Source organism: Xenopus tropicalis, chromosome 1, assembly GCF_000004195.4.
Source record: "Xenopus tropicalis strain Nigerian chromosome 1, UCB_Xtro_10.0, whole genome shotgun sequence".
Taxonomy (NCBI): Eukaryota; Metazoa; Chordata; class Amphibia; order Anura; family Pipidae; genus Xenopus; species Xenopus tropicalis.
Window position 1 is genome coordinate 177018168 of NC_030677.2, and position 26112 is coordinate 177044279.

Consider the following 26112-nt stretch of genomic DNA (forward strand, 5'->3'; position numbering starts at 1 on the left):
CCCACAGAACAACAAAATTTGCCCAAATGTACAGATACACTGATCTCCTTGAAACTGAATTCAGAATCCCCAACCACACTCCAATAAATTACATGATCCATGCCCCATGCTCCACCCCTGCAAGGTGCAGACATCTTGGGTTATGGTCCAAGCTCACTTAATGCTGCCTGAGATATGTTTAGGTGGGTTTTATGTTTTTTTTTAAGGGGATGGGAGACTAGATTTTTACAGCAGGTGGCCAGGTGCGTGAGGCCAAACCAGACTGACTCCACCCCAAAAAATCATGCTTGTTGACATGTCCACAGGTGTAGAAGTAGACAACTCCCCAAAAAATCTTATGGGTGTAATTGCACAGTTTCTGTCATTCTAGCCTCCAGGCTAATCAGTCAGGTAAGTTAAAGAGGCAAGCCAATGTATGGCCACCTCTACAGCCCACCAGGACAGAGCCTTAAGCTGGCCATACACGTGGCGATCTGACGATGTTTCACGCGACCACCTCCTTCTGCCGATTCAGCGCTGAAGGGAGATTTTGGTCAGGCGCCTTCTATGGCGCCCGATCAAAATTCTCAAACTGGTCCGATCGGCGAGTCAGCAGCTTCCTGAGATATCGGTCGACTCGCCGACATACCATACACGCACCGAATATCGTACGAAACGAGGTTTCGTACGATATTATCAGTGCGTGTATGGCCACCTTTAGGCAGGAAAGTTGCTCTGTTTACAAGTTTTCTGCAGACAATCGGGAGTGTAGACAATTCATGCAATATGCAAAAGTGAGCTGCATGAGCTTTGTTTAATCAGTATGTGAAAAGAAAGTTGTAGAGGAGGGCTTAATGGTGTATATCCCTAGTCTATACAACAAATGGATAACATTATTAAGTACATCAACTATACATATTACAATGTGCCTTTGCCCTAAAAACATTGGCTAGTAAACACACAACCACAGAGTATCTCGAAATAATCTTAGTGGTTACACAAATAAACATTAGCTGCTGACTGCTGAAAAAAAGGGCAAAAAGTCAGCTTCACTCCACTCAAGACTCCAATTCCCATAATGCACTGCACACATTTTCCACAGGTTTGTCATTCACAGAAGGCGCAAGCCATTGTAAGAAGTGACGGTGAGCTGGCTTCTGCTGCATCGTGTCAAGGCATGAGAGGCACTTCACAGAACAGTATAGGTTAAGCAGACAAGGCATTTAACATCACCTAGTATTACAAATAACTTTAAGATAATTACAAACAAATAATATCTAATTCGAGCGCCATTCCCCCTTTAATTAACAGTGGCGTTTGGCTGTTAGGTTTTAGTACAATACGCATAGGAATACTAAAACAAAACACATAAGTTCAACACCAGCTGCTGCTTATTACTATTTGCCTTAAACTGAGTTTACGCCCCCAAAAATGCTGAACGGAAGACTCGTCACCAGCGATGTCAAAATGCACGAATGTACGTCAGGGCTTGCCCCGCCCACTCCGACCTGGGTGACGTCTCGCACGAAACGAAACAAAAAAAAAACCCAGCAAGCAACCATCAAGCCTAGAGCCCATTTTGCACCGCAGAGCCTTGCGTGTGGGCGGGGTATAGCGCAACAACAAATCAGCGTCGCTAATTCGCTACCGTAATGTAAGAAGCAAGTTAGGTTGCGCACTATATAATCTTCTGCTCAGCTTCTTCTCTGGAGGGGAAAGAGGGAGTAAGGAAGATGGCGGCGGTTCTTAGTGAGGATGGCAGGTATGGACTGTCCTGTGGAAGGGGGACCCAGGACCAGGTTACCGTACTGCACGTCAAACTCACTGAGACCGCCTTCCGCGCACTAGAGAGCTACCAGAACACTAAGGTGAGGAGCTTTGGGTGAGGTATTTGGGGGTCGCTTGTATCACATAGGGAGGGGGCGAAGTAGTAAAACATTTAGCTCAGTAAATATAATTGTTCTTCCCTTGTCTGGATGGGAGACTGTTACTAGTACAGTATGGGTGTCATACGTTAATGTAGAACACTTTGTCGGTGACTCTTAGAACTTATTAAACTACGACTCCCGTCATTCCCACAGATAGCGTTGAACAACCAGGAAATTCTGGGGAGTTGAACAATCTCGACAGAACTGCTGTTTGAAAAGCCCCATACATCTCTAGGCAGGCATATGTAAGAGTTAAGCTCTTCGTGTAGCCTTAGAGTCTTTAGTACTACAAGTCCCACAATCCCCTTCGCAGTCTTGCTGGCGGTGGGGGGCAGGGTTGATGCTGAGAAGCGTAGTTAAACGTCAGCCCTGTAGCAGCAGGTAGACGATTCCAGTCGTAGATTTCCCCCAGCCGTGTTTGTGTGATCCAGCTGGTCCCTGGTCTCCCAAGTGCTGATCAATGGGTTATATTGTTACTGCTGTGGCTACCCTAAATTTGCCTAATCTGAGCCCAAAATCCATGGGGGGAGGGGCTGCCTTTGCTAGTGTGTACCTGCTGCTACTAACCCTATGGTCAAACAGCTGACTGGAAACTCTCACCCATGTACTTTCCAGCAGCTGCTTTTTCTTCTAATACAGGACATGGGCCATATTGCTGGGCCATATTGTTGGGCCATAGTTCAGCCCAGTGAATCCCTTTCTTTCTCAACCACCTCCCTAGCTCAGGAAATGGTTTCATAGTCTGTAAGGAAGCATTGTGTGTGTGGGGGGGGGGGGTATATTCACTTATTTGCTTTTTTGTATTTTTGGTGGTATTAGACATTTTTTTGTGAATGCTGGGCTGTGTAAAATAGCAAGTCCTCAGCCCAACACCAGTCCCCAACACCAGTGTCCCTCAATGACAATTTTCAGAATACACAGAAGAGCTTTGGCTGCTAGAGGTTGGGGCACCCCCTGCTTAGTCTTAGAACCCCATATTTTTTTTATTTGATGAGCAAGGCACTTCATGTCAAATGCCTTTAAGCTACTTAGCTGGTCTTCATGGTTCTACATGGCTACTTTGTCGTTCTCCCTTTGTTAGTAATCTCCCCAGATAATATTTGCTGCCTTAATAATTATGATCCAAGTCTTGCAATGTGATATTGTAATTGTGTTGTGTGCCAAGTGTAATATATTCAGCCCGTGTTATTGTTAGGGATATCTAATCTAATTCAGATCTATGAAACCTGTAAAGATTTAGTATGTGTGTCCATCCCCCACATCTGAAGACTTGGGGCCAGCTGGTTAAGCTCTTTTTAATGGAGACACTCCATGGATATGTGCTTTTCTAACTACCTATGTGCCTTCACTCACATGTTTGTGTACTGCAGGTTAATAGATTACTCCTGTAAGGTATTCAAACATGTTTGCTGCATAGTTGATAGGGGTTATTGTCATTAATATGAATGTTATGCCATATATTATACTTTAATATTTGTGAAGTCTTTGTTTAGTGTGCATCAGTTTTGAGGGTGGGCCTGAGTGTTCCAGCATTTCTTTGTGTCTTTCTATGAAAATATATTGAATCCGTGGTTCTCTTTATATATCCTGGGCTTTAGATTTATTTAGGAGCAGGAGTGTTGGAATTAATCATAATGGTCTTATTTTTTTTGTCTTGTGTATGTGGCGATTGCCCTGGTTATTTCTTCGTTAATATGTTCTAAAAATGTGTATTGCTGTATTAGGAATTCACTTTCAGTGTGCTGTCCTTTTAAATACATCTCTCCGTTCACTTTTTTTTTTTTTTTTTTTTTAACTTCCTATCTGGTGCCAGCTGGTCTCTGGCTCATTCAGTAAGCTGAGCCAAAGTCCCAGCTGAAAATGGTGGAGAGTTTTGCTGAGCTGTCACTTTTATTTCTCTGGCCTTGAGTCTGTGCAACCTTTTTTCTTTTTTTTTTCTTTATACTTTTAGATGAACAGCAAGTCAGTTGTATGTAGTTTTATTGCGGGGTCATATTTTTGAGCATAACTATTTTAGTCAACATTTTATTTGGCATATTATAGTTGAAAATTCAGCCTTTAGTTACCAGACAGCAGAGAAAACAAAAGACATTTCAAAATCATTAAAAAATCATAATTATTTTTATGATGCAAAAACGTTTATGTTTAATTTAATTTCTTAGGGGGGAAAAAAACACATATAATATGTATATATGTATGTATGTATATATATATTATATGTATGTGTATATGCAGGTGACAACAAAGGCAGTGCTGGTTAATAAATATATATATATATATATATATATATATATATATATATATATATATATATATATATATATATATATATTATATATACGGGAGACTTTAGAGGTATTAAATCATAACATCTACACACATTTTCAATCTAAATGTGATTAATGCTAACTCTGTATTTTTACACAGTATACTAAATGTATGAATTTTGTTTATTTTGCTGATAATACAGGTTCTTGGAGAAAATAGCCTTGTTGCAAGTCGGTGTACATGTTGGGTAGATTCGAGGGCCCCTGTACAGTGTGTCTTTTCCCTTTTATTTTTATTAATTATATTTAATTTAAATTTTTTATGATGGATATTTTACTCTTTGGAACAATGATGTGGTCCTCTCCCTTTAGGTCTGCATAAATTAAAATCTGATTGAACAGGAAGGCAGAGGATTGGCACAATTTTTCTATCACGTGGAAAATCAAAGATAAACATGTTTGGAGACCTTACCTAATCAGTGGTTCTTTACATGTTGATTACATGTTCTGCTGGAGAACCAGCACTGCCTTTGTTGTCACCTACATTTCCATGACTGGAAAACATACATACGTACGTACTGCCACACATATACCATTTTTAAGTGATTGGATGCCATAAAAAGTGCTCCGCTGCCAGTTCAAATCTTCTGGCAGAGAGTATGGCACATATTCCATAACCCTTCATCTCTTTTTATTCTTAGACTGGCTTGCCGCAAAGTAAGTGGCAAAAATTGTCTGATCTCCTGTAGTGGCAGGGGGTGTGATCCCACAAAAGGTGGCAGGCAATCTGTTTGTTTTCCACCAGTGATCCACATTTTCAGCAGGTTTGTCACCCACAGTAGAAAAGATTTATAAAAAATAAAATTCCCTGTATTTTAAAGCCCTAAGTGATTGTATTTAATGGTGTTGCCAAACAAATTAATATCTCCATTATATTGGACTCTGTGGTATCTGACCAATTGGACTGAAATGACCAAATGAACAGATGCTATTCAAGTGGCCATGCACGTTGTCATCCTATTTTGTTAATTTAGGCTAATAGCATGAATAATCAGGGCTGCTTATGTATTGTGCACTCAGTCAAGGTGCATCAGCAGATTTAGTTTTCAAATAAATTATTATTATTAACATTTATTTATAAAGTGCAAACATATTCTGCAGCGCTGTACAATAAGTGGGTTTCATACAATGGACCTACAGCATAACATATAAAGCAATTAATAACCGATACAAGAGGTGAAGAGAGCCCTGCGCAAAAGAGCTTACACATAAAGCATGATCAATCAAATGGGCCCCCTTGCCTTGCTTACCTTATCTAAATGGTTGTGTAGTATAGTTGAGACTGGCTAAACTGGGCATGTATGACCAGCTTTAATGTTGCATAACTAATGTATTTAACAAAAAATGAAAATATTGAATGGTTTCCTATTTGTCAGGCACCCTGAATGGTTACGATTTCTGACCTTGTTCTCTGGGCCAGTGATTTATGCACCAGCATGGGGTATACTTCTGTGGTGCCATCTTTAGCTCCTTCCCAGTGGCCCTTTTGGGTTTCTGGGACAGTGCACATGTCTGGTTTTGTACGTATGCACAGTATAGTAAGGAACTGAATTGTATACTGCCCATGCATGCAGTTTTGGACTGCCAAAGAAGTAATTGGGAAATGGCAGACGATGGCAGCACAGTTCTGTAAGTTTACCCTAGGCTAGTGCATTTTTTCAGTAAACCAGGTCAGTGATTGTAATCATTGGGGTGCCTGACAATGCACCCAGCAGCAGTGTCTCCTTTTAAATAACTTCACTGACACTTGCCCCAACTTATCTGTGCCCCATAGCATGTCCAGGACTACAGTGATGCTTGATAACATTGGCTATCTTTATACACCCTTAGCTGTGTCCCTTCTGTTTCCAGCAGCCATCTTGTGAGTGTGAGTAAGCCGTACATGCACACTGGCAACTAAACTGGGATCATGGGGTACTCTGAATTCAAGGTTGGACTGGCCCAACACTGCACTGGGAAAAAACCTGGTGGGACTTAATCCTGTTGGACCCCTTCTCACCAGGCATGTTGGTGGGTAAGCTAGGTTGCTATTGACAGGTAATCAGTGATGGGAGATATGTGGGGCAGGGGGTGGGTCTTTGATTCACTTCTTTCCACAAGCCCATAAATATGCCAGTCTGACACTGCATGTTCCTATTTAAAATTAATGCTAGCATTTATAGACCCTAAATGAAAGAAAGCATTGTGGTTTGGTAGTTTGGAACATAAAGCCATATTTACAGATTTTTGGATTCCTCCTATGTACTTTCTAACAATATATGGTTTCTTTGGGTGAACCTACTGTTTTCAGCTTTTTTGGCCTTGAAATTTGAAGTACAGGATGCTGATTTTTGTGGTGCTGCTTTGAAAATGTTGTAGTGTACTGTGTTTTTAAACATACAAGTCAAAAATCTTCATAACACCATACATATTTGGTATTGGCACATTCATGAAACTTGCAGATTTCTAGATCAGTTCTATTTCAACATATGAAATAAAATATTTTTTGTGATATATCCCTTAATTATGCCAAATAGCAATTTCTTTGTTGGTATTTAGACCCTTAAATCTTGTTACAGAAGTGGAATTACACACAAATTTATAAAAATTAGAAAGCCCAGCTTGTCCTGACACTGACTGTTTTCCTAGGCAAATTGATATTCCCCTTCAGGAAATGCCCCTAAAGTAAAACGACTTCAAATGAATTGCAAAATCCTGCTGGTAAAATCATTATTACAAGGCTCGTGTAGATGTGGGACTGGGTTTGAAGGTAGGCCGACAGTTTTAAAAAGACAAATTCTTAAAAAAAAATAAAAAAAAAAAAATTAGATAAAATGTCATCTAAAAGACAAAATGTCAAAAGTGGAGAAGTTAAGTTTCACTTTTTTTTTTTTTTTTTTTTTTGAAACTTGGTATACTGACCAAAAGTGGTTAGTAGAATGTGATGTGCTGTGTTCAAGTTTTATAAATACATTTTTATAAAAAAAAAAGCACACTTTCAAGTGATTTGCAAAGATCTATACAGATCAATTACCCTTATTATCTGTCTTAACTAATTTAGAGAACTTCTGGTGGGGAGGTGATTGCGATTTGCATGAAAAAAAGTTTGATTTGTAAGTTGATTTTGTAATTTGAATGCTGTTTTCAGTAGACTTTTTTTTTTTTTTTATTTATTTGCAACTTTGTTTTTATAATAATTGCAGGGTTTTAAGGGGCTGATTTATCAGGTTTCATTCAGAGTTATCAGACATTCAATCTGCAATTTTCCAATTGGAACCTATCCAACTGGCAATTTAAATCAAAGTTGATATTTATCATTGTCTGAGTCAGGATTTGTTATTTTAAACCATCGTAAATAGCTACAACTCTAAAATGTAGAAACCAAACAAAAGCTATGACCAGTAATGATTGTAAATTCTTTTAATTTGATTAATATTTATTATAATTAATGTTGCAAATTGATTAACATTAGATGAAACTACTGCAAATGTATTTAATTCAGATGATAAATCCTAAAATTGTTGTGGTGGGCTTCATGGCGAGGGAGTTGTCCGTAAATGGCTTTTGGTAGTGTGCGGTTTCTCTGTGATAATTTACTGAACCTAATAACCAGAAATGGTTATAAAAGCAAAAATGGCAATAGTTTTATGCGGTCTGGCATTGCTTTGCTAATATAGACCAAGTAGCCCAATGTAACATGTTTAGGTTAGTTTTTTTTTTTACACATCTGAAAGTTTGGAAAATCTTTGGGGAGCTAGATAAGAGCAACACAAAGGAACAAGCATTTTGCAAAGTTAACTTCTGATATAGGCAAAAGTTTTGTGGTTTTTTTTTTTTTTAATATATTTTTTGTTAGTAAAACGAAGGCCGTAGCTAATTTGGCCAATAACCAATTCTATGCCTAACATCTAATTTAGCAAAAAATAACCCTCCCTCTGAAATTTAAATAAAATTCAATTACAAAGAGAACCTTTGTAATGAGCCATATCCTATCAAATCCAGTAATATGGGTTGGGTCTGTTATGCTGTCTGCATGTGTTTTTATTGTTAAAACAGCGTAATTGTCTGTGCCTGTATGGGCCATAAAATTCATTGATTTGGTGAATCTAAGACTCAAAAATAGTCTGGCCAGAGACTCTAACATATGTACAGGGTAACTGGCTGACTGAAAATGCATTTGTTTTACGGTACTTTATTCAGTTCGCTAGAAACTGTCAAACATTTTCTGTTTGCATGAAGATAGATATAAACTAGAGGGCAGGCATTTTGAGCTGTTTTAAGGCGGCATAAATGGCAGTGGACAAAGTGTCCAAAAATTGCTGTGTACCAATGATTTCATGCAAACTGCTTTTGCCAGTTTTTTGTCAGTTTTTTCCCCATTTCTAAACATAATGAAATTTCCCTTTGAACTCTTGTTACAGGCTTCTACATATAGCTTGTAATCATTTCTACTTGTGTTTAAATGCATTATCTTTTACTTCAGACTTCCAGCTGCATCAAAGCATTTTGAGTTGTTCATCTCCTTGCAGAAAATGTACTGTTGCTTATCATATCTTTAGATTTCACATGCCAGCATAGTTCAGCAGCTTTATTGTAATCTGCAGTGTTGCATGTGAAAATCTAACGTTTATATCTGTTAATATAGCACATAAACACTCAGTATTTTATGAGAGGTTTTAGTTTTACAGTTCTGTAAAGAACATGGTTGGCATTTGACCCCAGTTTTTATCTGCTTGTGTAAGAACTAAAGGCAATGTGCTCTTGACACTTTCATTTTGTCTGCCATAAATACGGGCCACTTACCCCCAGCGTGCCCACTCAGTGGAGTGGAGGTCAGCCCAGAAACATTTGCTTTTGTGTTTTCGGACCAACCTCCTCTCTACTGTGTCTGCATGCAAGAGGAAGTTCTACTTTTAAAGGGGTGGTTGGTTTACCAATTAATTTTATGTTATAGAATGTCCTATTCTTAGCAACTTTGTTATTTGCCTTTCTCTACTACAACTTTCCAGCTTTCAAATGGGAGGTCACTGACCCTGGTAGCTCTGTAAGGCTATAATTTCATTGTTGTTACTTTTTATTCCTTATCTTTCTATTCAATCTCTCTCCTATTCCTATTCCAGTCTGTCATTTAAACTACTGCCTGGTTGCTAAGGTAAACAAGACCATAGCAACCAGAAAACTGCTGAAATTCCAAACTGGATAGCTGCCGAACAAAAAGTTAAATAACTAAAAAAAACATAAACAATTGCAGAATGTCTCAGGAAATCAATGTCTCTCATACTTAGAGGTTGTTCACCTTTAAATTAACTTTAAAGGAGAAGGAAAGGCTAAGTTACTTGGGGGTGCTAAAATGTTAAGCACCCCCAAGTGACTTTAATCACTTACCTCGTACCCCGGGCTGGTGCCCCTAGGAGAAAACAGCACTAGCCCGGGGTACCTGCGCTTCCTCCTTCCGCCTGCATTTCGTTAAGACTTACACAATAGGCGCATGCGCAGTAGAGTGAAAAGCCGACTTTTCTGGTAAAGTTCGGCTTTTCACTCTACTGCGCATGTGCGCGTAAATTTTACAGGTACCCCGGGCTGGTGCTGTTCTCTCCAAACAGGGGCACCAGCCCCGGGGTACAAGGTAAGCGATTCAAGTCACTTTGGGGTGCCTAACATTTTGGGGGGGGTGATTGCAAACAGCAATAGAATATCATGGTTTCCTTTCAAGCTGTGGAGTTGGGTATCTAAAAAAAAAAAAAAAAAAAAAAAAAAAAACCACGAAGTTTTGTGTTGCACTTTTCTACATATCGAGCTTATTTCAAAAAGGATGTTATAATTTCCCATTAAATGCATCTAAAACCTTTTTGTTTGATGTTACTTGCCCTTTATTGACAGTTGGCTGTTACTTGACATAATTCAGGGTTTTTTGGGTTTTTTTTGCCCAATAATGGGATGACATAAGTATTGCATGAAAGCGAAGTCTGTGTCCAGACCTTTGCTAAGTGAGATTATTCATAGCTGGCTAGTTTGGTTTCATGACCTTTATTGAACCTAAAAGGGATCTAGGATGCCTAATTCTCCAAATTCCCGCACAAGAATCGGTTATTGATCAAGTCTCTAATTAGGGAGTAAACTTTTCCTTTTGTGACTAGTTTCCTTGTAATGTCTGGGAATCGGACATTTCTGTAAATATATATTTTATTATATACAAATCCAATGGATTCAGCTCACCTCTGTACTTGGATATATGACCCAGGTGCTACCAATTGCTGCTGCGTATAAAAACTCAAAACAAGATTCAGTTATCTTAAACTTTACTCAATACATGCCTCTTGGTCCTTTCCTAAGACCTTTATCAAGTTTTTTGGCCTGTGTATAGGGCCCTCAGAATGGCCTGCCAAATGATATCTGCCTGAAAATCTGGCAGACGTTGATTGGGCAAGGAGCTCATTGGCAAGTTGGTGTAGTCCTTGTCCCAATGCCCTGCGTCTCGTCAGTGGGATCAGATTGTTTGGCCATAGGGCCAAATGATTGAATCTTTCAGAAATTGCCCGTCTGAAGGTGAGCATATCGAAAAGATCCACTTATCCTTGCCAAAGGAGCAGATCTTCACATGTATGGCCTGCTTAAAGCTGGGATGTAGGCCATCTGGACAAGGGTCGCATCCATGCACCACTGCAATCTTCACCCATACAGGGTTTTTAGAACCTGCCGCTTCTTAGCCAAATGTTAATCGGGAAGGCCCGTTTGAGGTTTTATCAGTCAGCAGATTTTATCGGCCCAGCATGGCCACCAATACATTGGTATGGATCATCCACTATATACTTTACTTGCAGTGTGCTGGTCCACTAGAGGTTATGGTCCAAGCAGTTTGATATTTAAAGGAAAGGGATAATTAGTGCTGTTTGCCAATTTGATGGTATTGAGTCTGAATTGGACAAGAGTTGTCTGCTTGTTTAGTGGTTTGGCCAAACAAGTTGATACTTACATTATGGTCAAAGTAAGGCATCGCTAAGAGGCTTCTGCAGGACCACAAATTTTGGTTCTTAGTCACACTGTGTAACTACCTTGGTTTAAAAGAGGTTGTATTTCAATAATTGTTTTAGTCAGTGACAGTCTTGGCAATTGTTTTGTAGTCTTTTAAAGTTTTTTTTCTAAATTTTGCAGCAGTGTAATTCTCATGATAAACTGATTTTATTAATTGCTTACAATCTTTTTTTCTATCATTAATTAATTTGCCTTTTTCTTTTTTTATAGAATTCTTTAACGTCCCGGCCATCCATTCAGTTTCAGGGACTGCAAGGAGTAAGTATAAATGTTTTTCTCTGAAGATCTCCAGTTTCAAAAGTTCTAATTTCAAGTGTAAGGCTCATGTTACGCCTAGTGTCATCTCCACTAAAATTAAATGGGTAAGGAGAAAATGGCTTAAAGATGCACGAGGAGAAAAAGGGGATAGGGGAAATAAGGAGGAAAATACATTTGTAAGTGTCAACAAAACTGTTAAAGAGAAGAAGGCAGAAGCATAAATTGAGTGTTGAGAACAGGAGAGAAATCTGAAATATTTTTAAATTAATACGTAGGAAAACCGCTATGCCAACATAAAGGTGGGGTAGTGCTCCTGCTTATGATTGTACAGGTAGATCATGTAAAGGCTAAATATACCCTTCTTTTAACATAAACTCATTAAGTTAGAAATTTGGAAAAAAAAGGTGCTCAAAGACTGTGAACTTATGTGTGAAATATGTTTTTAATCAGACATACTTGGTTTCACTGATTTAAGCCTGTGCTGCAAAGACAATATCCCCACCATAACCCCCGCCTTGTTGCATTGTGATGGATTGTGACTTTTAAGCCCCTTACTTTCCAAATAATCTTTCCATAGAGGGGTGTGTATAGAAGAGTAAGTTAGGGTTCCAGTGTCCATCACTTGACAATGGATCAAGGTGAAGTAGGGGTTGCATTACACTGTGAGCCTAGAGTGTGGTTGGGAAATGGTTCTTACAAGTTACAGGGTTTCTTTTCAATCTGTGGTTTCTTGTATGTCTGTGATATCTGGCCTAAAATTGGCCAGATATCGATCGGCCAGGTTAGTAAATTCAGTCTGATTGGGGACTGCATTAGCTTGTTGATGCGCCCCCCGAACCGACTGCCCCATTGCCGCCAATATAATTTGATCATTTGGGGCCAAACGATCGAATTTATTTATTTTTTTACCTACACACACCCTGATATCGCCCACCCGTAGGTGGGGATATCGGATGAAGATCCGCTCGCTTGGCGATGTTGCCAAGCGAGCGAATCTCAATGTGTATGGGGGCCTTAACAGAGGATAGTTAATAAGACCTAATGAATGGTTCAACAGGTTTCATAAAATGCAAAAAAAATATCTTAACTGTACCTGCCATACTATGGAATTAGCTGTACTCTGAACTCTACTATGATGAGGAATGAATGCAACTCTCCTCTTTCCCCTTCCCACTGTAGACTTCTTGTTTACCAGTGTTTGATAAGTGTTGACAAGTTCTTTAATTCACCATAAAACTGGTACGTTTCATAATTGATTTTGTGGAGCAAATAGTGGTTAAGGGTAATAGTGTACACTCGTGGTTAGACTCCTAGCTTTCCTCAGGCAGCTTTTTAGCCTTTTTTGGCAACCTGTAACATATGTGCAAGAAAGCCAGCAGATTTGACAGAAGTGCGTGTACTTTTCCATTCTTGTGATTGCAACATATCAATAGGAAAAATAAACAAGCTAACTGTACATGTTATATCAGAATAAAGTTGTTAGTACTTGAGTTTTTTTTAAATATATTGGCGAGTCACACTTGTCTTACATATATAATTGTATCTGATAAAATGTAGGGGTTTATCATTTTGGATAGTCCCATTTTATTTTTTTAATTTGCATTTTGTTACTAGTAAAAGGTGAATAATAGTATTTTCAGTTCTTTCCCTCTTTTCAGATTCTATGAAGGAGTTACTGATTGATCTTGTAGATGATTCTAACATTGCTTAACATTTTAGCACCCTCAAACGTTCCTTTATTACCTGTATTTTGTGCTTGTGCTCCCACTGGTTTCCCTTTTTGTATTTTTTGCCCATATGTTCTGATTTCCCATTCTGTAGTTTTTTTTCTCTTATCTGCCCTTGTTAAGGGCAGTGGCACTGATGGCAATGAATGTTTCTGAGCAGTGTAGTTGCCTGACAATTGTACTGGTAGCGTTCAGCCGTTTGTCCCAACAAATATTTGGCAGTGTTTAAACCTTTTTCTGTTTGCCTCCTATGTTAAGCTGCCTTTTTTCCTCTGGTTTCCATCTGCTGCTGTTGGTTTCTTCTCCTCACTGAAGGTTCTAATACACTGAAAGATCTGCTCATTTGGTAAGGCTGCCAAACAAACAGATCTTTTTCAATGTGGTCACCATGAGATGGAGGCCATTGGGATGAGGAACACATCAGCATGCTGATGCACTCCTTGCCCCGATGGGATTTTCAAATATGCCCAATGGGCATCTGGACGATTTTTGGCTACCTAACTGGCATTGGCACATGGTACAGTTCAAGCTCTCAGTAGCTTAATGGGTGAGGCACAAAAAACTTGCATTTGCTACTTTGACTCTCTTTTTTTTTTTTTGTTTCCTTTTGTGGCTGACCATTTATTTACATAAATGTGCATTTACTGTTTTGATAATTTGCCTTCTGCTTTAATCCAAGGCTGCATGGGTGACATAGTTAAGCATGATCTATCTAATCTCGTCTGCTCTGGTGAGGGGCTAGCTACAGCTGTAGACTGTAGCACAGCCATCAGCATGCATTGGGGGTGGAGGGCAGCAATCTAGTCCGGTGACCTCACCTTATTTGGCTGCACTGTGCAAGTATTCAGCCACTCATCTTCAAATGTGCAGAGCTGGCAACATCTAAGGCAGTGAAGCATTAATAGGAAAACACAGCCTGCAGTTTTGTGGTGACCTATGATAATATGGCTGCAGGCATCTTATAATGTAGTTCCTCTAGGTCTGGCGTTTACCTTTGAGGGCAATGGCACACAGGAAGATTAGTTACCCGCAGTTAAATCTCTGCTACTGCCAGTGTGACTCTCGCTGAAATGCCTTCCCACCAGCAATAAAGTTAATCTCTGGTGGGAAGGCTTACGTATCACTTTATTTTCCTGAAGTTTCCTGCAGTAGGAAATGCACATGTTCATCAGCTTCTATTTAAAGTTATCCAGTACAAAGAGTTTATAGGCAGCCATTTGTGTTTAATGTAAATGTGCGCTATGCAGCCAGTGTGTTTGTTACTGATTTACCGGAAGAGATTTTTGTCCACATTAGTCAGCACTTTCATAGATTATTTTTCTTTCCTGTCAAATTTTGTGTGTGTGTGTGTTATAAACTATGCACCAGAAATGCAAATGGATTTACAGAGGATTAGAAAACTTTGTATAAGAGGGGATTTTAGAAACTATTTAACTGTTTTTATCACTTGCATGTTCCTGGTGCACATATTAATTTATTTGCTTGCTTTCTTTTAACTAAACCTCAGTGGAACACGAGGTTAAAGGAACAGTAACACCAAAAATTGGAAGTGAATCAAAATAATAAATTGTGTACTGCTGCCCTGCACTGGTATAAGTTGTGTGTTAGCTTCATAAACCCTACTATAGTTTATATAAACAAAGCTGCTGTGTAGGCATGGGGGCAGCCATTCAAGCTGAAAAAAGGAGACAAGGCACAGGTTACATAGCAAATAACAGATAAGCTGTGTGGATTTCCATTGTATTCTATAGAGCTTATCTATTATCTGCTATGTAACCTGTGCCTTTTTTCCGGCTTGAATATCTGCCCCCATGGCTACACAGCAGCTTTGTTACTTAAAGGGCTCTGGCACACGGGGAGATTAGTCGCGGGCGACTAATCTCCCTGTGTGCCAGAGCCCTAAAGCATTTTAAGTTTTTGGTGTTCCTTTAAAGGAGCAGTAACACTAAAATTATGTTCAAAATCTATTCTACACCTCTCTAACAATACATCTTCCCTGCTCAATGTTTCGTATTTTAAGTGTCTTGTGAAAAATCGCCATTAAATGTTCTCTTCATGTTCTCAAAAACGAAAAAAGCAATAGGGCAACTTCAACTGTGACTGACTCTACATGTGCTCCACAGCAGCTCCTGACATCACCTCAAACTGGAAGCCAGTTGTAGCAGCTTTTAGAAGGGTCTTATTGCTGTAAGTGCTGGGAACAGGTGAATGGATGCACAGGACTTTGTGGATTTATTGATGACCTGGGTGCTGCCTTTGCTGCTTACTGCACTTACAGCAATAAATCGTGCTAAGTTAAAACACAAGGGGCTAGAAAATCCTTCATAAAGCTGCAACTGGGTTTCGATTGTAGGAGGTGATGTTGGGAGCTGCAGTGGAGCATGCACATGTAGGGTCTGGCAGAGTCTCCCTATCGCTTGTTTTTTGAGAACAGGAACATAATTTTTATTTATGGTAATTTTACTTAAAACACTTGAAATAAAAACCATTGTGCAGGGTAGATGTATTGTTAGAGGGGTATAGAATGGATTTAGAACTTAATTTTTAGTGTTACTGTTCCTTCCTTCAAATTGCATATTTTGAGCTTGTCCAGATTAAGAAAAGAAAATATAGTTGGTTGTCAAAGGTTAATAAGTTGGTGCAAGTTGCTTATTATGTGGTGGTAGAATCTATTTACTTTTTCTTATCTTGTTGGACTCCAGTATTATAGATAAAGGATCACTGCTGTGGCCAAACATTAAAGCAGCAGTACACACCTACACACCTAACAGCTCAATAGGTAGCTCTTATTTTGAAGATGTTTTCGGACTATTCTTATGTTTCAAACTTTTTGTTAAAGGACATGTCAACCCCAAAACTTTGTTTTGCCCAATAGCCGAAAACTTGATTGTAAGCAACTTTGCAGTATACATTCATTACATTTTTTTTTAAATGTTTTTTTTTTTAGTTTTTATATATAACTGCTATTAAAAACCTCTGTCTGCCTGTCCTTTCTATTCCCTGCCCTGGTTGTTCTGGCATTTGAAACATTGTAACACAAGCCAGCAGATTTTACAGACCTGACTCGCTGGAGGAGCCTGGCACTTGCAACATTGTTTAAAAAGTAACAACCAGGAGTTCCTCAAAAGCAGCTTTCTATAGCAATTACATTTACAAATAACTTTTTAAGCGCTAATAATTTAATAAATTCATATTGGGAAGTTGCTTAGAATTATGTTTTCTTATATTAGGCAAAACATTATTTTTGGGATTGACATGCCCTTTAAGCACCTGGAGCAGATTTTAGTGCCAAAACTATTATATTAAATAAAGAGGTTTTTGGCTGTTAACTCTGGTATGGTAAAGCATTCTACAGAATAAAGTGTTCTAGATTGCTGCAGTAGCTTTTCTCCATAGAAATGTGGACCCTGTGCTGGGTGGGGGTAAGTGTACATTACAGTTGAATTTTTTACTTCCTTATGTGATGTCACACTCGGTACAGGCAGCAGATTTAACTCCTATTGGCCGTGTCTCCTGTCAGTCAGACACTACTTCCTGTGCATGTGACAAAGTGCTGCAAATCTAACATTGTTAGATTTGTTATGTGCGGAGTCTGTTTGCCTATGCTAGGAGTCCCCAACCTTTTCTACCTGTGAGCAACTTTGTAATGTAAAAGTTGGGGAGCAACTCAAGCATGAAAAAAGGTCCTAAGGGTTGACCAGTATGGGCTGTGTTTGGTTATTTAGTAGCTGTGTGGACTGGCAGCCTACAGGAGGCTCAGTAATGCGTTAGCGCACAGAAATATTACTAACTCATGATTCACAAACACTTAGACGCGCTAAATATCGCATTACTCTATGCCAAAATTAACACCTACTTGGAGAAGGCGGTAATTATAGAAAAGTACAGTTCATGAGCTTTTGGCAACACAATGTGAACTTTGCAGTTTTATTTATTCAAGTATGTGTTGGCCCTAGAGTGATGCAGCCTCCAGTTTGCAGGGAAATGGTCAAAAAAAAAAAAGTAGTTTTACGAATGTAATGGTGTGTATGGCTAATATGGTGTGTGCGCAATAAGTAGCGCACGTGCGTTAATTAGCGCGCACAACAAGTATTGTTAACGCGCGTTGTGTCGAATACCGCACGATTTCGCGACTTTAGCGCAAACAGCATTACGTCTAAATTAACGCAAATATACTTTTAGTAAGACGCGAAAAATTAGACGCGATAAAATTTTTAACTAATGCTATAAATAGCGCTCGAAATATCGACCTTTAGTGAATCAACCCTATGGTCTTTATGCCTCCAAAACTTTCCTCTAAGTCAAATTCAAAAATAAGCCCCTACTTTTGAGGCCACTGGTTGGGGTTCACTGGCTGTTGCAGGGAGAAACTAACCAGTGATCTTTCAATGTATGCAACTTGTTAGAGTGCACAAGCAACCAATGAATTGGTCCAATAGGAAATAAGTAAGGGCAAAGCCTGGATGTGATGATGTAAGCATATAGGAAGTTCTCAGCGTCGGGTTCAAAATAGGCCACTGCCATCCCTTTAAAAAGTAGTTTTACAATGGCCTTTTTTTTATGGAAAATGGATTTTCTAACGCTGAGAGCATTGTCTGTGGTTTAATAAGATTTGGATTTTAAAGGTAAACAACCCATTTATACTTTTAGCTTGTTTAATTGGCACAAGCCCTATTCATGATGCTCATACTGCAAAAAAGGATATACAGTGTATTAGGGGTTAGTAATAATGTAACCAATATTCAGAAATTACTCATTTTGATTTATTTTTTTTTCTAACTTTTTAAGTGTATCAAGATTCCAAAGCCAGATTGCCTTGGTGATGTGCACAACTTTAACTTCTATCTGTCAAATGTGGGCAAAGATAACCCTCAGGGTAGTTTTGATTGCATCCAGCAAACAGTCTCCAGGTAAGCAACTTATAAACATAACTTGCCCTGTTTGGCATTTATATTCAAAGGTTATTTATTATATTTGGATGCAAGATTTTTGTTCTCCCTGTAGTGCTTATATATCCTGCCCACTGAAATACAAAGTATGTGCCTGTCTGTTTGGTGACATGGTTCTATGCCTATGAATGCTCAGCAAACCATGGTTTATCAAGGCATTCTCATTTCTGTTTTGTCTGCCTTGCCAGCATGAGTTGTCAACCTGTTTTGGGCCAAAATATGAATTTGGCCATGCGCTTGGCTTCACCTTTTATATAGGATAGCAAACCTAATAGCAATTTTGAATAGAATAAATTGGATTTGGCTTGCACTATATACTGCTCAAATAATTTAATTATTTTTTTTTAAATTTTATTTTATAAATATAGTTCGGGGTTGTCCAAATTGAACTGCCTAGGATGCATACAAGATAAAATAACAGTATGTGCCACAAATGACTCCTACCAGCTGACAAGAGACCGCATGACCCAGGCAGAAGAAGAAACACGGAGCCGTAGTACTAAAGTCATAAAACCAGGGGGACCATTTGTAGGTATGGATAGACTCTTAACAGTCTCTTTGCAGTAGTAGACAGCCGCACTTTATTAGCAAAAGCATCACTAAAAATGTATTTTTAAAATGCCATGCTATTCTACAGCACTGTAAAATAGATGGGTGGTGTGTATTACTTCATTTTAGGGGTCTTTACATGGTAAACCTATGCATATAATGGTCAGCAAACTGTTCAGAATTACCCCTGCCATTCATATTTAGGATGTTTTCTTTTTGTACTGAATGAGTAATAAAGCTTGCAGCTTACTGTATCTTGAGGCAATTTTAAGAAACAACCCAGAAAAAACTAGCAAAGCCTTGCTGTTTTGGAGTAGAAAGACCTATTCATGTACCTTGGATTTGTCAGAATGTGTACTGGGAAAATCATTTTTGAGTTAAACTTCCGGTTAGTGGCATTTTTGGCCTTACAATCTGAAGTATGTAGTTTTCCGTAGAGCAGTTTTGTACTGCCTGGAGATTTTAATTTGGTCTTGGCATGCTCAGGCATATGGGATTTCCAAAGCAGTGTTATTCCTCTGCAGAAAATAACACTAATGTCTGATGTTGATTGGGTGTTTCAGTATATCTTTGGTTCATAGTGAAATTGTATTGGCTTAGAAAAAAATCTGTAGTCTTCTAAGTATGCTAAAATTGTCCTCCTTGGAAATGCCCCTATAGTCATAGCACGCAATGTTCAGAATTAGTTGTCGGTAAACACAAATTATATTTAATATTGTTGGCAGTGTAAAGGTTAATCAACCTTTCTCCGGTATAGGTTAAGGGCATTGACATGGCCACTTTAACTGGAGTAAATAAAGCTGGCCATACACTGGGCAGATCTTTCTCTAATATGCCCCCCTAGAGGTGGATGATATCAAGCTGACGGAAATGCATGTGATCGGAGGGTGGGCCACATCAACAATTTGCTTTAGTCTTCGTTTTTAAACCTGCCTGATCGAAATCTGCGTGATTGTAGTCCAGATATTGGTTGGACGGGCCCGTTAGAGGGCCCCATACATGGCATATTATGTACCGTCTGTCTGAAGGGGCAGAATTGTCAGCTTAAATCTTCCTGGACATGGCCACCTTAAATGAACAGTAACACCAAAATGAGTGTATAAAATTAATTACAGTATAATGCACTGGTACAACTTGTGTGTTTGCCTCGGAAAGACTACTATAGTTTATATAAACAAAGCTGCTGTGTAGCCATTGGGGCAGCCAGGCACAGGATAACTGATAAAGCCCCATTATATTCTACATAGCTTGTCTGTTATGTGCTATATAACCTGTGTCTTTTCTCCTTTTTTTGCCAGCTTGATTTGCTGCCCCCATGGATACACAACAACATATTTTTTTTTTTTTTTTATAAACTATAACATTTTTGTAGCAGTTTAAGTGCAGGGTAACAGTACATTTATGTTATAAATACTTTACACTTTCATTTTTACTGTTCCTTAAAGCAGCGGTTCTCAACCTGTGGGTTGGGACCCCTTTGGCAGTTGAACGACCCTTTCACAGGGGTTGCCTAAGACTATCGGGGAAAACACATATTTTCGATGGTCTTAGGAATAATTTTATGGTTTAGGGTCACCACAGCACAAGGAGCTGTGTTAAAGGGTCACGGCATTAGGAAGGTTGAGAACCACTGCCTTAAAGGCTCTCCTGTGGGCATTAAAGCACACAAATACTTTCATCAGAAAAAAAAAATGGAAACATGTTATCCGCATAACAGCAGGCATTTCCCTCAATTGCACCACTGTAGTATAGGACACTTTATGTATGACACTATTCATTCTTGCAGATATTAGTTATTTTCTGGTTCTTTGTCTGTGGGATAGCCAATTTTGTGCTAGTGACAATGCCCCATCTCTCATTGCCCTAAGGGGAGTGCTTTAGTTTTCATTGCCACGGTTGTGTACTTTAATATTTTTTTTTTTTTCCACTCCATAATTAAAATTAATGTATTTCCTAGAAACGTTTTAAAAACTGTAGAAATGTGAAGAAAGTAGGTACAGGTATGGGATCACTTATCCAGAAACCCGTTATCCAGAAAGCTCCAATTTACGGAAAAGCCACCTCCCATAGACTCCATTATAAGCAAATAATTCTAATTTTTAAAAATGATTCCCTTTTTCTCTGTAATTAGTTACGGAAATCCAAATCATGAAAGATCCCTTATCCAGAAAACCCCAGGTCCTGAGCATTCTGGATGATAAAGGTCCCATACCTGTACAATTAACTGTAAAATCTGCCTGTTCTTAAAGACATGTAACTGTCTTCTAGAAATGTGCATTTTCTTTCTGTTTATGCAGACAGTGCTTATTTGTTAAGTTGCTGTTACACACCCCATGCATGGGCAGCTCTGATACTGAACCTGACGTAGTTGCTGCTACGATATATTTGTACGCAGAGAAAGGGAATACTCCCAATGAATTTGTTGTCTATTAGTTGGCAGTTTTGTGTTTTTTCCAACCACAAATTATATGAAAAAGAGATCATGGGTTGAAGGGATCATAGGTTGGGCCCCTCTAACTGCATAATGTATCTTGACCCCAATAACCTAATCTACTCTGATTGCAGGTAAAACTGCTTCTCTTACGTGGCTTAGAAACACAGGCAATATATTTGTTACAGCTTGTTCTTTAATACAGGAACAACTTGTTTTTCCACATTGCCTTTGTTGTGTATGTAATTGCATGTGTTTTATTGAGCAGGAAGCCATACTTATGGTTGCACTAACATTGCAGCTTCCAAAATTATCTGTAGCAATGTATTTGTTGCATCATTAGGTCTGAGTTCTGTTTACCTACCAGGCACCGGGTGGTCTCTTGACTCTATGGTAATATGGCTGTTTTTCCACTCTGTGTTGTATGTTCTCCTATAAACTTAACCCACACAAAATCATGTGACAGTATGGGCATTTTGACAAACTTTTCCACAGCATTATGGATTTAAAAAGGTTTAAAAAGAAGCAATACCTTCTTAGTTGGAACCTATTTTGCCCCTATTATGTGCAAACAGTCTACCTTATATTGAAAAAATTGGCATAAGCATATTGTAAGCAGGGACCTCCATCCTCTTGTGTCTTTGACTCTTAACTTATTGCAACTGTGTTTATCTTGTACTTATTGTTATACTTTGTATTTATTTATTATCTTAATAATCCCCTGTTTGTATTAATGTATTCTACTGTAGTGCGCTGTGGACATAAGTAGCAATTTATAAATAAAGATGTACATACGTACGCACGTATGTACGTACGCACGTACGTACGTACGCATGGCTCAAAAGCTCTACCTATCTCTTTGAACTTTTGGCACACCCTCATCAACTGTGTCTGTTGGGGCAATAAAATATAAGATCTAAACAAATTACTTTTGCATCATTGTTCACATCTTAACTTAAAGGAAAAGTAACACTAAAAATTTTTAACTAAAAAATCTATTCTACCCTCCCCCAATAATTGCTATATCCTGAAAACCATTTGTTTTTTTGAATGCTTTAGAAGAAAATACCTGTTAAACTTGGCTTCCTGTCATTTGAACAAAGGCGATACGGTATGCTGGGGAAAGTATTGAAAGATGCATCAACTATACGGCGATCGATTGATCGAGTCTAGTCTGACTTCTGTATAGGAAGGAGTCAGGCTAGGCTTGATCAATCGCCGCATAGTTGATGCATCTCCTGATACTTTCCCCGGCTTCGCCATATCGCCTTTGTTCAAATGACAAGAAGCTAAGTTTTTTACAGGTATTTTCTACTAAAGCATTCAAAATAACAAATGGTTTTCAGGATAGGGCAGTTATTGGGGGAGGGTAGAACAGGTTTTTTAGTTAAAAATTTTGTTACTTTGCCTTTAATATGGTTTGGTAATGCTAGGTTATTTCCACTGCACATCTAGGGGGAAAAAAGTGGTAAAAACCCACATGATTATTGCAGATCTGCACCACATCTCTTGGTGACTATTAGTTTAAGTGCATGTAGGTAGTTTCCTGTGGAAGTCTGGTTCGGAGACTATTGCTGCATGTTACTGGGCTATCGGCTTTTATATCAATGTGACATACAGACACGAAAGCGGGCCTTCACCTGGGCTGTATATAGACTGGCAATCGTCCAACTGTAATTTTAACTGTTTACTTTTATATGTTATAGGGAAAAGAGTCCAGATTCGCAAACCAGCAACTAATATTCTAGATACAGCACCAGAAAGAAAGCGGTCGACACCCATTAACCCTGCGAGCACGATAAGAAAATCCAATCAAAGCAGTGTAATTGCACAGCGGCCATATAGAGAGAGGGTGATTCATCTGCTGGCACTGAAACCTTATAAAAAACCAGAGATACTGGCTCGATTACATAAAGATGGAGTTAACCAAAAAGACAAGAACTCTCTCGGAGTCATTCTGCAACAGGTGAGCTCACCTCATACAAATGGCTATGTATTTTCATGTCAGAATTAAGTTTAGGTATTTTTCTTCAAAGTAGAGGTTCTTAAAAAAAAAAAAAAAAAAAAAAAAAAGTCCTAAACCCTGCAACACAATTCCCTTTCTTAAATTAACAAACCTCACTAACACTGGCATAGAAATTTTTTTTTTTACAGGGCAGGAGGGGGTGGTGGCTGAAGGCTTTTTTCCATCTGGTGTGCAGAAGACATTTCCCCTTTATTCTCTGGTCCAGTGTTGCACAATTGGGCTATGACTTGTGTGGCCAAAGCAGTAAAAGTTCTGCTAGTTTGGCAAGCTCAATAGATGAGCAAGGATTTGTGCTTCATAATCATACCAATTGTATCTGTTTGCTGATTAAAGGTGGCCATACACATGGAGAATTTTTTAAAGACACTTCATTATAGTGTGACCAAGCTTATCTTGAAACAATTGTTTAAACGTTTGATTCCAAACTGAAGAGGATGTAACATATGCTTTTCTATACATTGTTTACAGGCTGTACTTTCTCCTGGAAACAATATTGTAATGTCCAATGGAAATTATGTGTGTAGTCAGTACATGTGCAGTTGCCGAATTGCTAAGCAATCAAAATTTGTCCATCCCATCAATAGACTAATTAATTTCATCATTTGAAGATGAACATTTTTAAACCTGCCCGATCAATTTATAATAAAGATCAGATTAAAGGTCAGATGTACGATCATTCGGTGCACACCAACCTTGCGATAATTTGATGGTTTTGTTGGATCGCACTGAAATTGATTAAGGAAAAGTCGTTATGTGTATAGTCAGCTTAAAATAGCTTCATCTGGAGGCTAGATATCCCTTCTATTTAGGACCATGTCCAGTCTAAGTCAAACTACTGGCATTATCACTATCATAACTGCATAATAAATATAAATTTTATACATAGTTTATTTAAAAAAAAAAGTGATATATTTTGTTTAATAAAATGTCCTTTGCGATATGTTAACTTCCTGGGCGTACTCTTTTATTTCCATGGTTTTTTTTCTAATTGATCTTCCTTGAAATATTAAATCCCTATTTAATCATGATCTGCAGTGGTATTTATGAGGTTTTATTGTTCGGAAGCCTTGTTTTACAGTTATCAAAAGCCTGCCAGTAATGCTCAAGGCATTCCTGCTGTGTTACATTGCTTTCTAGATGTCAGCAAAGATTCTTCTTCAGTATACTGCTAGCTCATCATACGCAGCTAGCATACTGAGATCTATTCTTAGCTACAAGCAAGCTGATCATTTTCTCTTAGAAAATACATGCAGAGCCTTATTGGGCAGTACTACACCTCGAATGGCAAACAAGCCTTGAGCCAACTGTGAGTGGCTTGGAAAGATACATGCACTGCAAATCTATTTATTTTCCTGCTGGAGTTGAGCCTTCCAACACTATGCCCTCTATAATGCTTCAGCGTGACACCCCTCTCGGATATGCAAAACTGTAAAATAAGGCTATAGTGCTAATAACGGTTACACATTTTATATATAATTCAGATTATAATGTATGAATATAGCATATAAATATTTGAAAACAAAACTTAAAATACATTACACATTTTTTAAAATGTATATGCTATATTTATATTTGCTTATGGGTCAATGTAGCCTTGTTCTTTTTCCTATAGCTGTGTAAAATATTCTCTCCATAAAAGAGGGAAGTGCTGATTCTTCAGTAATAAGCAAATGCAGTATGATTACTTAAGTTCTAAATATGCAAAGGCAATAGTTGCGGTGAAACACAATCTGGGGGAATTTTTTATCTCTACTGGTCACTCTAAAAGAAAACCTAGTGAAATTGTATACAACCCAATAAATATAGATCAAAAGGGGAATTTTTTTCTTGAGGAATACTTTGCCTGGAATTTTTATAAATTGGATGTTTCAACTAGTAGTAAAGAAATGAGCTATGCTACTGCTTTCCACTATATTATTGTGGTTTTTTTTTTTTGTTTTTTTTTTTGGCATAGCTAAAATCTGAGTGGGGGCACATGGCCCCTCTTTCATCAAAATGCATTTCAAAAATGCTGCTTTTTTGCTTTATTTTCATGTCTTCTCTTTTTTTCTCCCACCTTTTAGGTTGCCAATTTGAATCCCAAGGACAATTCCTATACTCTAAAGGATTTTGTGTACAAAGAAATACAGCGAGATTGGCCTGGGTATCTGGAAGGTGATAAACATTTATTAGATCAAGTGCTTTCTAGGTATGTATGTCTATTAAACTTGACAGTGCACCATTGTAATATATCCTTGTACGTCCAGCCACAGAATATTATAATATTTATAAAGTGCTAACATATTCTGCAGCCCTGTACAATTAACAGGTTCAGTGTGTACACCCATTAAGGTACACGTGGCAATTCTGATTTTTGTGCGACCATCCATCACAGAAAAGATTTATTTTTCCCCACTGACGTTCAGTGCTGAATCGTCAGAGGTGGAGGCAGAAACAATAAGAATTCTACCTCCATCTGCCGATTCAGCCCTGAATGCAGATTTTGTTCAGGCGCCTTCAACGGCACCTGATCAAATTGTTTAAACCCGGGCGATCGAGACAACTGCTATCCACAGCTTTTGCGATATCGGTCGTCTTGTCGATCTGCCATACACACCGAATCATCGGTGCGTGTATGGCCAGCTTTACTTAACATTCATACCAGCCAATAATTGATACAAGAAGTAAAGAGGGCCCTGTCAAAAGTCCATTCTGTGGCCATACATGCATCCTATGTATTTAAATACCAAAACATATTAAATACTTGAATCGTAGCTCACCTTAGTTAGCTCTTGGTATGTTCTAGAATGTCACATTCTTATAGAATGTGTAAACTATTTTTGTTTGCATTGCTCTTATGCCACTTTTCAGCAAAAAAAATTGTTCTGTTAGGCTACAGTTTTATAGTTGTTGTTGTTGTTGTTGTTGTTTGCCCTGTTGGTTAATTG

At 38.4% G+C, this 26112-nt stretch overlaps 1 protein-coding gene across 1 annotated transcript in view; it reads left to right on the plus strand.

The window, feature by feature from the left end:
• Positions 1-1569: 1569 nt before the first annotated feature.
• Positions 1570-26112, plus strand: part of ell2 (elongation factor, RNA polymerase II 2) — a 36032-nt gene continuing 11489 nt past the window's right edge. The window contains exons 1-6 of the mRNA XM_002933431.5: positions 1570-1847; positions 11456-11503; positions 18019-18140; positions 18548-18711; positions 22866-23125; positions 25249-25373. Of these exons, the coding sequence (XP_002933477.1) occupies positions 1713-1847; positions 11456-11503; positions 18019-18140; positions 18548-18711; positions 22866-23125; positions 25249-25373 (854 nt within the window). The 5' untranslated portion in view covers positions 1570-1712. The remainder of the gene's footprint in view (positions 1848-11455; positions 11504-18018; positions 18141-18547; positions 18712-22865; positions 23126-25248; positions 25374-26112) is intronic.